At 35.8% G+C, this 14,755-nt stretch overlaps 1 protein-coding gene across 1 annotated transcript; it reads left to right on the top strand.

The window, feature by feature from the left end:
• The first annotated feature begins 813 nt into the window (after positions 1-813).
• On the top strand, positions 814-12,096 carry LOC110782707 (universal stress protein A-like protein). The gene is made up of 5 exons (XM_021986925.2): positions 814-970; positions 2,524-2,735; positions 3,530-3,651; positions 3,824-3,942; positions 11,735-12,096. The coding sequence occupies exons 2-5, from the start codon at positions 2,555-2,557 to the stop codon at positions 11,841-11,843; spliced, it is 531 nt and encodes a 176-aa protein (XP_021842617.1). The 5' UTR covers positions 814-970; positions 2,524-2,554; the 3' UTR covers positions 11,844-12,096.
• Positions 12,097-14,755: the final 2,659 nt, after the last annotated feature.

The following is a 14,755-nucleotide window of genomic DNA, read 5'->3' on the forward strand; positions in this document are numbered from 1 at the left end:
ATGAAGGATCCTATTCGTGTTAAACAAATTAAAAGGAGAGTGAGAAATCCTACTAAAGCAAGAGCATTTGGATTTTTCTACATAGCTCAATATCTCAATCAGTTCTTGTGCATAATTGAAGTTCCTCCTATAATAATTCATGGGGGAAACACCACAGTAGTAGCTCCAATGATGATGAAAATGTACCTTGAAGAAGGCATGACTCATAGTGAACCACTCCATGAGTACCTAGAGAACGTAGAAGCTGGAAAGTTTTTATCCTTTGAAGGCAAAGAGCACCTCTTTGAAGCCTTCATGACTTGATATGAAGTTTATGTAGCTAGTTGTGTCAAACATCTTGGGTTACTGTAATAATTATAGTTATACTGTCAAAATTCGACTAATTACTGTCAAAATTGTACAAAACTACAAAAGTAACCAACAATATATTTACCCACTGATTACCAGCGACCTAGCATACCTCCTAGAAGACCGCAATTTGGATTATACACCCGGGTGCACACTGCTCATTGTGCACCCTGTTGAACATTTATTGAAAATCTAATGAACATTGAGAACGATTTCAATGTACATGTACTAGCGAAGTATTTAAACTATATGTTCTATGGATTTGAACTATATGTTCATTGACTATATGTTCTTTGTGTATGAACAATATGTTCTTCGTATTTACACTATATGTTCTTTGTAAAACAGGGTGCACAGTGAGCATTGTGCATCCGAATGTATAAACCATATTTTGCCAGGAGGACAGCGGTGTATCCTCCCTCCAAAAACTCCAACCCCTCGTCAGAATAAAATAAAATATCGTTTATGAATTTGAATTGTTTGCTTGCGTAAACGTTAAAACGTAATTATACTGGTCTACGATATAAATCCAAAACCCAGAACACTCTCCTTTTCAATTTCTTCTACATTCATTTCACTCTCATTTTCTCTCTCCTCTTTCCTACACAACAATCCTTACCTGGTAAGTTTCCATTTTACATCGTCATCTGACTCTTTTTTTTTCTTAAATTTTGATTTCGTTTTTTGTTATTTGATCTGAAATGCTGTTGTTTGATTCACTAACAAAACCCCAATTTGTTTTAGGCTTCGCGTTCATTTTGCTGTTCATGGTTAATTTGGATTTTGATACTGATCTTCTTTAATTTGTTAATTTTTTGTTCTTAATTTGTTCTGTTCTTTTTTATGCGGATTTGACGAACTTGCATTCTTTCATTTAACAGTTGAAACTCTAATTTCTGTGATTATATTTACCACTTAATTTTCCCCAAATATTATTATTGATATTTTGTCTTATTTATGGATAAAATTGTTCTTGTTTCTGTTTACGAGTATTCATCTTCTTTAATTTGTTAATTTTGTTCTTAATTTGTGCTGTTTATTTTATTGTCTTGATTAATCTCAGTTGCGTGATTTATGATGACGAACTTGCTTAATTTGATTAAACAGTCGACACTTTAATTTCGGTGCTTCAATTAACTAAAGTTGGGGTGTAGCCTTGCTAGTTTCATTGAAAGTTTAAAACTTAGCACATTCTTGATTACGCGTTTGAGTGATTTGACTGAATTTCCTGTCTACTTTTGTCGAGGAAATTATCGGGGTGTTTTATGTTTTATAGAAAAAACTAAGACTGAGAAGGCTGTATTTATGAATGTATTTGACAAGTTGTGAGCATTTGAATGTAGCAAACTAGCATTCAGATGTAGAGTCCAATCGGAGTTAGATTAGAAATGTAGGAGTCCAATTATGCTTTTCAATGCAATAGTCTACGGTTTCTCTAGTGTTACTTTCTAATCCAGAATTCAAATGCTCATTCCACTACACGAATGTAGGCAACAATACACCATCTCTCTAGTTTCCTGCTAAATTTGATTGGATTACGTTTGTATTCTGGAGTTTCCAGATTTTGACAAGCTGTGACTCTTTTGAGCAAGCCCGGCCATTCGTCAGAAAAAGCTGCCCGCTCAAAGCCCGTCCTATGACGCATTCTAATCTAGAATTTGAGTGCTCAACCCAATATAGTAATGTTGACAACAATACACCATATCTTTAGTGTTATATTCTAAAACTGATTGGTCTGCTACATTTGTGTTCCGGAGTTTGGGTTTGATTGTGTTCTAGAGTTTTAATCTTCACTTCAAACGACAGATTTTCCCATTTCAAAATCCTTGTGTCCTTTGCTTGATTGTTTATAGTGTTCATTGCTTATCTTGTTCTGATTATTGGTTGAGTTGGTTTGTTGATTTTGCTGGAGGTTTTTTTTTGAGCTTGAGGGACACAGTATATACTTATTTTAGGCATTTGAGTATATGACCATGAACAAACTAGTAGCCAGGAACTTGCTTATGTGTTTGGTTGTCACTTGAAAATTTCCGCACCAAAAGATACTACTGAATTCAATTCTGTAATCGAATCAAGTTATGCTTTTGGTATATTTTAGACCCTGATTATTGTTCTGTCCAGACATGATTTTGTTCCATTCTGTTTCCAACATCTGAATGATACCTTCTCTTGCAGATATTTCTTGACAAGTGAGAAAAGTGAAAACATGAGTGCGAGTGAGCCAACTCGAGTGCTGATAGGGGTGAATCAATCCAGCATTAAAGGCTACCCTCATGCCTCCATCAGCTCCAAAGGTGCTTTTGAATGGACTCTCCAAAAGATTGTTCGAGACAATATTTCTGGCTTCAAGCTCCTCTTTCTCCATGTGCAAGTCCCCGATGAAGATGGTTCTCTCTTTCTCTCCAACTCATTGATATATGTTTCTTTTAGTATCTGATTGTTGATTTCTCTATTCATGGTGTTCTTAAGGTTTTATAGCTGCGCATTTTGGGGGTAAATTAATGTGGCATTTTATTTCTCAGCATATGTATTTAATTGTATTTTCGGTCTTTTTGGCTTTAAGGTTTGCCTAATTGATGTTGCATTGTGTTTATTACCTACGTTATGAAGAATTACTACATATGTTTTTACCTTAAGTCTGTCTTTGTTTGAAACATACAATGATATTCTTGCATTTTTGCTCTGATGTTTGGAATCGAGTTTGTCATCGACATGTGCTTTCATTCTTCTTCTTACAACTCATTAGGTTTATTGTAGGCTTTCCATACTCCGACCCTTTGCACATAATAAAATCTGCACATTCTTTTTTATGACGTCTAAAGGGAATATGCCACCTTTTCCCTTTGTATTCTTTTTTTCTTGATATGAAACACACTTTTATAGCAAAGGGGGTTAGTGATTTTGAATGGAGGAATCGTAATTTTGCACATGACTTACCATTTAAAACTGCATTCATATGACTACAAGTGATTTTTTTGGGAGCATATCAGTGAAGTAGTAAATCCTGATGCATGCATAATTTTTTTGCCTAATATTTTCCCTAATGTATTTGCAAAGGTTTTCTGTTCCAAGCGTTTGGTTATATATATGTGGGTCGCCTTTAGAACTTTAGAAGCTCTACTTTGCCTATGAACTTTTTAAGGAATATCCCACATATCTGTTGACATTTTGTTCTTGCTAGGTTTTGATGATATGGATAGCATATTTGCATCACCTGATGATTTTAAAAGCATGAACACCAGAGAAAAGAATGAAGGACTGCATCTCTTGGAGTACTTTGTCCAAAGATGTCATGAAATTGGGGTAAAGTGATATTTTTTCAAAGTTTGGAACTTATCAGCTATCACCCTTGCACGGGTTTCTTTTGTATGCTTTAGTATTTTTTGAGTAGGCTTGCTAATATTTGTGTACCGCTTTTTTTCCTTTCATTTTTTTTGATGTACATGTTTTTTTGGCTTTTACGTGATTCCTGCAGGTTGCTTGTGAAGCTTGGATTCGGAAGGGTGATCCACAAGATATTGTTTGCCATGAGGTGAAGAGGGTTCGGCCTGATCTTCTTGTTGTGGGATGCAGGGGACTTGGACCTTTCCAGAGGTATGTTAGACTCTCTGTCTCTCTGAGTAGTTTTATTCTCCAATGTTGTTCTTTTTTCTTGGTTTAATCTTCGGTTCTAATATATGGCGTGATGCAGGAGTAAAACTCTCTGCTATGATTCACCTCAACAATGGTGAATCACAATATAGCTTCGAACAGAAATTGAGAGAGAGAGAGAGAATAGGAAAAGATAAGAAAAGAGAGAGATTAGAGAAGAAGATTAAGAGAGAATTTAGAGAGAAGAATTAGGATTGTTTATTATGATAATCGCCCAAAAACAATCTAACTGATTATTAATACTAGCTTGCCTAACAAACTTCAACTATCAAAGCTGATGTGGCAAATCAGTTATAACAGATTTCAACAATCTGTTTTTAAAAGGTCAAACATACAAAAGTCAACAAAAGTCAACAAAATTATACACCTTGACTTTTCTATTTCTAGTTTTCCCTTAACATTCCTTCCCCCTTAGGAAGAACTTGACCCCAAGTTCGAATCAGCTAGAAAAGAAGGGTACTGTTCTTCAAACACAGAAGCAATCTCCCAAGAAGATTCATGAGCAGGAAGTCCCTCCCATTGGACTAAATACTGAACCTGAGCTTGATTTTGGAACTTGACAACCCTTCTGCCCAATATAGCAGCAGGAACAGGGCTAGCACTGATATCTTTACCATGAAACCAAGGAGGAATATGAGCCACCATAGGTAAAGATCCATGAAAAGCCTTGAGCTGGGATACATGGAAAACATCATGTATTTTAGCAGTAGCTGGCAATTGAAGTTGTAAGCTACAGAACCAATAGGAGCTATTACTCTGAATGGACCATAATACTTAGGTGAGATCTTCTGATTACTTCTAACCTGAACAGTATGTTGTCTGTAAGGTTGAAGTTTAAGCCACACCCAATCATTCACCTGAAAAGATCTTTCAGATCTGTGTCTATCAGCTAGGTTCTTCATTCTATTTTGAGCTTTCAATAGCTGATGTTTGAGTTGTGTTATCATCAATTCCCTCCTCTGCAAGCTCCTATCTATTTCCACATTGGCAGAATCACCAGGCAAGTAAGGCAAATGTAGTGGTGGAGGTTGTCCATACACCACTTCATAAGGAGTTAACTGAGTGGATGAGTGAAAATGTGTATTATACCACCACTCAGTTAAGGGTAACCAGGCATTCCACTCCTTAGGATGATCACTACACATACACCTTAAGTATGTTTCCAAACATCTATTAACAACTTCTGTTTGACCATCTGTTTCTGGATGATAAGCAGAAGAAAGAAGGAATTCAGTTCCATGCAAGCTGAATAAACCCTTCCAAAATTGACTTAGGAACACAGCATCCCTATCACTGACTATAGTCCTAGGCCACCCATGCAATTTGAACACATTATCTAAGTATGCTTGTGCTACATGAACAGCTGTAAATGGATGTGACAAAGACATAAAATGTCCATATTTGCTCAACCTATCCACTACCACAAAGATCACATCTTTGCCTGCTGATTTAGGAAGACCAGTTATGAAATCCATACTGATATCAAGCCACCGCCTTTGGAATAGGCAAAGGTTGTAACAAACCAGGTTTGGCTGAAGAATCATATTTGGAACTTTGACAAATATGACAATTTCTGACAAATTGCCTGACATCCTTAGTGAGACCCTTCCAGTAGAAAATGCCTCTAACCCTTCTGATAGTAAGCTCTCTACCAAAATGTCCACTCTCAGGAGCAGAATGAAGCCAACCAATGATTTTACTTCTTAAATTAGAATCAGGTCCAACCACAATCTTCCCTTTTCTTCTTATCACACCATCCACCACACTGTAATCTGTGTTCACAGAAGTTTGTTGAGCTGATTGTAAGAAAGGAAGAAGAGTATTGTCCAACATATAACTGGCTTTGATGAGAGTTTCCAAATCAGAAGCAACCACAGAAATGGCTGAGTACAAAATCTCTGACCCTTGAACCCTAGATAGTGCATCAGCTGCAATATTTTCCTTCCCAGATTTATATTGTATTTCATAACTGAATCCCATCAGTTTGGATAACCAAAATTGCTGAAAGGGAGTGGATATCTTCTGTTGCAACAACCACTTTAAACTCTTTTGGTCAGTTTTTATGATGAAGTGGGAACTCATCAAGTATTGTTCCCATTTCTGTACAACAAAAATCATTGCCAAAAGCTCTTTCTCATACACTGACAGTCTTTGCCATTTAGGACCTAAAGATCTGCTGATGTAAGCCACAGGGTGATCATCTTGCATCAGCACTGCACCAATTCCCATTTGTGAGGCATCAGTCTCTACCACAAATGTCTTAGAAAAATCTGGAACAGCTAGAACAGGAGCAGATACTAATGCTTTCTTAAGCAAGATAAAGGCATTATGGGAGCAGTCAGACCATTCAAAAGCTCCTTTCTTCAAAAGATCAGTAAGTGGTTTACTGATGATGGAAAAATGCTTCACAAACTTCCTGTAATACCAGCCAAGCCTAGAAAACTCCTAAGCTCTTTAACTGAATTAGGTACAGGCCAACTATCTACAGCTGATATTTTAGATGGATCAGTTTCAACTCCATGTTCAGAAATGTAATGACCCAAGTATTCTACCTTCTTAATGGCAAAGCTGCATTTACTACTTTTGGCAAACATCAAATTCTGTCTCATAAGTTCAAACACTTGAGCTAAGTGTTTCCAGTGATCTTGTGGAGTCTTGCTGTAAACCAAGATATCATCAAAGAAAACTAGGACACATTTCCTAAGCAATGGTTTAAACACACTATACATCCATCCTTGAAAAGAAGCTGGTGCATTTGTTAGTCCAAATGGCATGACTAAAAATTCATAATGGCCTGTATGTGTTTTAAATGCTGTTTTGTATACATCATTGTCATTCACCCTTAGCTGATGATAACCAGCCCTTAAGTCTAGCTTGCTGAACACAGTGGCTCCTGCCAGCTCATCAATAAGCTCATCTAAAACAGGAATGGGAAACTTGTTTTTGATGGTTCTGTTATTCAGCTCCCTGTAATCAACACATAGCCTCCAAGTCCCATCTTTTTTCCCTACCAAAACTACTGGTGATGCAAAAGGGCTTGCACTATTTTGGATTATCCCCCTGTCTAACATTTCTTGGACTAATTGTTCAATCACATCCCTTTGCTTCAATGGATATCTATATGGCCTAATGTTAACTGGCCTAACATTAGCTTCTAGGGGAATACTATGGTCAAACACTCCTCTATGAGGTGGCAACAACTCAGGGTCTGCAAATATATCACTGTACTTGACTTTCAGTTCTTCCAATTCAGGAAATACAGAACCAACAGGTGAGTCAGTTGTCTGAATTTCCATGTAAGAAAGATCCCTAACTTGCAATAAGCACAACTGTACTGCACTATCAATCAATTTTGCAGTTGGTGCCCCATTTAGGACCTTGACTTTCTGAGGATGTTCCCCTTGTAAAACCAATTCATCACTGCCCTGACCAAACTTCATCCATAACTCCTTAAAATCCCAACAAATAGGTCCTAAAGTAGTTAACCACTGTACTCCTAAAACCATGTCACACCCACCAAGGGATATCAGCATCATGTCAGCTACAAAACTGTTTCCCTGCATCTCCCACTTAAAAGCTTTGCACACATGCTTACAGGCTAAATGATTCCCATCAGCCACTGTAACTGCCTGGGATGGAATGGATTCAATATTGCATCCCATCTTCTTAGCTAATTCTAGGTCTAAGAAGTTATGAGTACTGCCTGAGTCAATAAGGATATGAAACATTTTGCTACCCTTCATCCCTTTAACTCTCATGGTTTGGAAGGTCTGGTTACCAGACAAAGCATTCAAGGACAGAATAGGATCTCCTACCAACTCCTCTTCAAACTCTTCACTAACATCTCCATCACTCACTGAATTAGATCCAGTTTCAGTACTAGAAATCTCCACAGTAAAAAGTTGGGGTTCTTTGAATTGGCATTTGTGGCCTCTGTCAAAGGGTTGATCACAATAATAGCAAAGTCCCTTAGCTATTTTTTCTGCTCTAACATCAGCTGGAACATGCCTAAAATTTCTAGCATATCTAGGATTGAACTTAGTCATTGGCAACTGTGGTTTGACAGCAGGTGTTGGCAACAAGGCTGGTAAAGCTGGTTTGTTTGTATTTATTGGAATGGCTGAAATGGGTTTTTGAGAATTAAAGTGTGTTCTGGTAAAATATTGTTTTTGATTCAAAGCACTGGTTTGTTCTTCCTGTAACCTTGCAAACTCCACTGCTTCTGCAATACTTGTGGGTTTGAAAGCCTTAACAAAAGGCTTAACTACAGGATTTAATCCTCCAATGAAGCTATCTAAAATGAATTCCTCAGGCAAGGTATGATGAGTATTCAACACATCAGATTTCAGCTCTTCAAATTCATCCAAATAAGACTCTACTGAATCAGTTTGACTAAGCTTGTTAAAACTGTTCCACAGTGTTACTTCCCTTAGTATCTTTAAACCTAGCCATTAAGTCTAGACAAAATTCTCCCCAATCCACATTCTTCCTGGCAGTTAGATAACTTGTAACCCATTTTTCTGCTTTGCCAGTCATATTTAGGGAAGCTAAGTCCACTTTCTGATCATCATTAATGTGACACAAATTGAAGTATCTACTGCACTGCTTAATCCAAATTCTAGTATTACTACCATCAAATTGAGGAAAACTGAGTTTAGGATTATACCCCAATTTCTTGGCTGAATTCAGATCTTTACTTGATGCTCTCTGCTGTTGACCATTCTCAGAAGATGAATCCTTCCACTGGTTCATCTGATCCTTCAACTCCAGCAGAATATCCATCATCCCATCAATCTTTCTAGATTGATCCCCTAATTGCGCAGATTGACCTTCAACTCTTTGAGATTGGTCCATCAATCTTTCCTCCAATTGCCTCATCTGATCCTCCATTGCTCTTCTTGTAGATGGTGCCAGATTGACAATTCAGTTCAAGAATGATTCGAACTCGTTCCCAAAATCCCAAATCTTACTGCAGTGAGTATCCTCACTCTTCGCAGCCAATTGGCTCTGATACCACTGATGCAGGAGTAAAACTCTCTGCTATGATTCACCTCAACAATGGTGAATCACAATATAGCTTCGAACAGAAATTGAGAGAGAGAGAGAGAATAGGAAGAGATAAGAAAAGAGAGAGATTAGAGAAGAAGATTAAGAGAGAATTTAGAGAGAAGAATTAGGATTGTTTATTATGATAATCGCCCAAAAACAATCTAACTGATTATTAATACTAGCTTGCCTAACAAACTTCAACTATCAAAGCTGATGTGGCAAATCAGTTATAACAGATTTCAACAATCTGTTTTTAAAAGGTCAAACATACAAAAGTCAACAAAAGTCAACAAAATTATACACCTTGACTTTTCTATTTCTAGTTTTCCCTTAACATGGCGTAGATTGTGTGTTGCGGTCTTTTCATAGATTGAAGGAAAGAAACATTCAATATTTTATGCTTGCATTTTAGTGTTGAGAATCCATTTTTCATTTTCTCTCCTAGATGAAAATCTAGATCATAAGTATTACCTTCTGCATATCTAGCTTCCCAAGTCACCATTTGCAGAAAACCGCCAGCTTTACATGCCTTGATTCCTAGTTGCACTGCTCTCATTCATTGTTGAGCCAGTAACCACCGACTGTTTCACTAGTACAGCAGCAAGGAGGTAGGTATCATTTTATCTAGATTGTACCTCCAGTCCTCCACTCACTTTCTTGGTCATGTACACTGAAATTAGTTTCTGTAAGGAAGAGGAGTATTCCAACTTCATGTGTTAGAATTTGTAGGGTATTATGACAAGGGTATGGTCTAATTGATAACCTAGGTAAGTTCCGTACGCTTTACGACTTTGAAAGAAGGAAAGGAACAACAGACCTTGTCGGAAGTGGGCATTGTGAGTGGTGGGTCATTTTCATAGTGACAGTAGTTAGCCAGAGTGTTGGCGAGTAGGGTAACAAAGTAGGGTGATTTGAAATGGAATATAAGAAACTTAGAATCACGAGGGGTGGTTTAAGATGGAGTTACGCTAAAAGTCAACAATGCTGCTGAATTTATTTATACTTATACTAGTCTTGTTACTCAACGTTAATTGACCTTCAAAATGACTACTACTATCTCATTTCAGAATTGGTTGGACTTTTAAATGTTATTGTCTAGAAACATGGTAAAGCTATCTTTGAACTACCAACTATGTGTGTATAACATTTGTGTGATAGATATTTGCACACATTCTATAAAAGATGTTAGATAAATGTTCTATGAAGCATTACAATTTGAATCTTTATAATAATGAAGTATAGAATAGTAGTATAAAGCAAGACTATTGGCAAATTCAAGGTGTAAGTGATTTGATTTGTATACAATTTTACTATAATATAATACAAGTCTATAAACCATAATATTAAAGAGACCCATAATCCTACATAGATAGCATCTGTTAAGGGTCGGTGATGAATCGAGCTGAACTCCTACAGGGTCGGTGATGAATCGAGCTGAACTCCTACATGTTTCGGCTCATTTTAACACAACTTCACCTGTTAGCTCATGGTCAAGCTTGTTTCATACGGAGTACATATTTTACTCCGACTCTTCTTTTCACCTTACTTGGGCATTTTTATGCCACTTAGGCGCTACGTTGTGGACCGAAATCATGCAAAATTTTCGTAAGATGGCTGTCTGACACTTAGCCATGTTTGAGTAACATAGCCTTGAACTACATAGGTTGGCTCGAGTTTGGCTTGAATGTTTAATATTGAGTTTGAGCCCAACTCGATAAACAATGTGCAAACAATAAACATGATGAAGTATTGTTGTTATTGCTCCTCTGCTTTATGGCGGTATTTGAATCCGGCAAGTCGTGCTAAGAAATATCTTATTTTTGTAGTTATTCCCCATGTTTAGCCCCGAGGGTCTAAGATATACAACAATCTCATTAAATTTTAGAAGATATGTAAGGACTATTTTTAGGTGGTTCACTGGCCTAATTCAACTAATTTTGAGTTTAACTAATTCTCTCCTACTTTGACTTCAAACTTGTTACATTCACAAGAGAGTGAAAGTCTATCTGACCTTTTAGGCGATCCAAGTCTGAATTATTCAGGAGCGGCTCTGTTAGTGGCTACCCCTTAATACATGGACCAAAATATCATCCATGCGAGTTATTCATGTGAAGTCCTTTCCCTCCACTCCCGAAACAAAAATTAATTTCGTATTTAATCTAGCCTTTGAACGTTGTGGGACAGACGTGATTAGTGGTCTGCCGTCTGCTAATCCTTCGTTGTCTTATTCTTTTTCTTTTCTTGACTTGTGCTTGGTCGACCATATCTTGATTGAAGCTACTGGACCAAGAATAGAGAGAAAAACTGATCTTGGGCTGTGCGTTATCTTTTCTGTTGGACTCAACTCTTTTTTTGTCTAAAATTATGTTTTTGCAAAACACTTTTAGATATTAAGGTGAACTAGGTAAAATACTTACTAGTAACAACATTGCCATTTGTATAAGTAAACAAATCTTTAAAATGATATCTAATAGTTTTGTAAACTGGGAATAAGGGAGTAAAATGCTTAAAATGATGCTGTTATCACACGATCACCCTTTCTTTTTCCCAACTTCCGAAGAATGATAAAAAAAAAAAAATTGTACTAAAAGAATCTGCTGTTCTTTTGGTGATTATCAATTTTCAGTAAATAGTTCTACTTGGTATACATCTGTGAATAATACGGTCTTGATGGTGTGTTGTGCAGGGTTTTTGTGGGTACTGTGAGTGAGTTCTGTGTCAAGCATGCTGAATGCCCTGTCATTACAATCAAGCGACGTGCAGAGGAGGCTCCTCAAGACCCTGTAGATGACTAAGTGCTTATGATGTGGCCGAACCGTGGCTGAACTATTTGTATATAGACCTGATTTCAAGATTGTGAACAATTTGTAAATTCTGTTAATTTTATGGAGACGATCTCGAGTCAAATATGGGTGTGTGAGGTTTTATTTTGTGTGTATGACAATGAATTGAAGATGAATTGTTGTGGTCTCTTGAACAACTGCTTTAAGATCGTCACACACTCACACTGTAAATTATTCATTTTATATCTTTTTTCTATTTACTGAATACTCTGATCTGATCCCTGCAGGGCTTAATCACTTTAGGTTTATTAGTATACACTGATAGAAGTCAGGTGGTTGGAGACTTGGTGACTGAGAGCAAGGTCTAGGCATCCTTGTTTCCTCTCGTATGCCACAGGCTTTTTAATGGCATGTCCTTGAAACTTGAGTTGGAAGGGCAAGCCTAGACTCTTACATACACTAGTCGAAAAGACAAAAAAAACGTTGAGCAACATTTAAATTTTTTATAAATAGATTATGCTGAATGCATCAAATGAGTATTAGCCCCTGTTTAGTTCACCTTATTTCTTCTGATCTGATCTGAACTTATTTTTTCTCATCTGATTTGATCTGAACTTATTTTTCCTGATCTGATATGGTCTGATCTGATCTGATTTGATTTGATCTGATTTGATCTGATCTGATCTGATTTGATCTAATCTGATTTTTCATAACTAAGTTTAAACAAAAATCTACATTTATTAATATTAAACGACTTATTTGTAAAATAAATATTACACAAATTTATAATATTGTTATTATTTATTTGTCTTTGCTCATGATTTAACTATTTCTTATATTAGATAGACCTAGATATGATCTACATAGATCGGATATGATCTAGACATATAAGTTTTGATCTGGATTCTGATCAGGACATGATATGGACATATCAATTCTGATCTGGACATGATCTGTACAGTTCTAGACATGATCTGTACATACCAGTTCTGATCTGGACATGATTTGTACAGTCCAGTTCTGATCTGGACATGATCTGTACAGATTAGTTCTGATTTGTACAGGACATATCAATTCTGATCTAGACAGATCAATTATTCTCTAGACATGATCTGTACATATCAGTTCTGACCTGGACATGATCTGTACATATCAGTTCTGACCTGGACATGATATGTACAAACCAGTTCTGATCTAGTCATGATCTGTACAAATCAATTCTGATATGGACATGATATTTGTAGATCAATTCTGATCTGAACATAATCTATACTGAGTCGATATCTAGACCTGTTATAATCTAGACATATCGATTTTGATCTAGACATGATTTTAATTTGTACAAATCGGTTTTGATCTGAACATATCGGTTCTGTAAGGATCGGTTCTGATGTAGACAAGATCTTTGCAGATTTGAACATGATCTGTACAGATCAGTTATGATCTGGATATTATCTGATCCTATAAGTTCTGGTCTAGATATATAATGGTTCTGATCTATAAATATCAGTTCTGATATGGACATGACCTGATCATGTCGTTTCTGATATGGACTTAATGATTTTAATTTGGACATATGAATTTGAATGTTTTGTTAATGTTTCTTTAATGCCTTAAGTAATAGATTTTAATTGCAATGACAACAACATTCTTTTTTTTATTAAAACAATAATAGTAATAAAATATTAAATATAATAACAATGATATAAATATATACCAATAATAATAATGATAATAATCATCTGATCTGGTCTGGTCTGATCTGGTCTGATATGATATGATCTGATCTGAACATATTTTTTCTGGTCTGATCTGATCTGATTAAATCTAAAATAAGTAATAAGGTCCTGAAATAAGGTGAACTAAACAGGCCCTTAGTTTACATCCTAACCTTTCAAATCATGTTATTTTACAGGTGAAAGATATACTTCCTCCGCTTTTTTTTTTTGTAAATGTCATTACTTTGACCTTAACATTATTCATTTACTAAGTTTGTTGCTAATACATAAAAATCAAATGTTATTATGTAAAATGTTGTTCGATTAGTGACTATATTATTTTCATAATATCTACTTTTTACAATGTTTACAAATAGAAATTAGAGATATTTAATGTTTGACAAATTTGTCAAAACTACCTTATAAAATTGAATTTTTGTGGAAAATTACCTTATAGAAAAATGTTCTAAGTAACAACTCCCTCCGTCCAAAATGTTCTTTACGTTTGTATTTTGCACGCGAATTGACGGCTAATTAATGCGCATTGAGATTCTTTTTTGTTTATTTAAACAACGCAAATTACGTTTATTTAAACAAGGCAAATTACGTTTATTTATAATGTTTCTACTTTTATCAAAAATTTGACATTGGAAAAATAGAAAATATTTAATGTACCAATAGAAAAAGTGGGAGAGATTAAATACCGCAATGAATTTAATTAGTTAAAATAATCCTTGACACAAATATTGATAGAATATTAAAGCATTTATGTGATAATATAAAATGAAATGTAAAGAACATTTGGGACACCCGAAATGGAATACGTGAAGAACATGTTGGCACGGAGGGAGTACTTTATAAAAAAAATAAATTATGTTGTAAGATACTACATTTCGTAGGATTATGAACATTGATTCAAGATTCCGGGATTGACTTAACTAGATGTTCTCACGTGGTATCTAACGGAAAAAATGGTAATTAAGTGACATGTAAGATGCATATGGTAAAGTCAATCCCGGGATTTTGAGTCAACCTTCATAATTCGGAAAAAAATAATCCTTTCGTTCCTAAAGAAGTGTTCATACTTCTAAATCGGGGCGTTCCCTAATAAATGTCCACTTTCTATTTTTGGACCTACAATTTTTTCACTTTTCCATAAATCATGATTGTTTGTTTTTACACATTCTACACTTTTTCCACTTTTCA

Source organism: Spinacia oleracea, chromosome 4 (genome assembly GCF_020520425.1).
Source record: "Spinacia oleracea cultivar Varoflay chromosome 4, BTI_SOV_V1, whole genome shotgun sequence".
Taxonomy (NCBI): domain Eukaryota; kingdom Viridiplantae; phylum Streptophyta; class Magnoliopsida; order Caryophyllales; family Amaranthaceae; genus Spinacia; species Spinacia oleracea.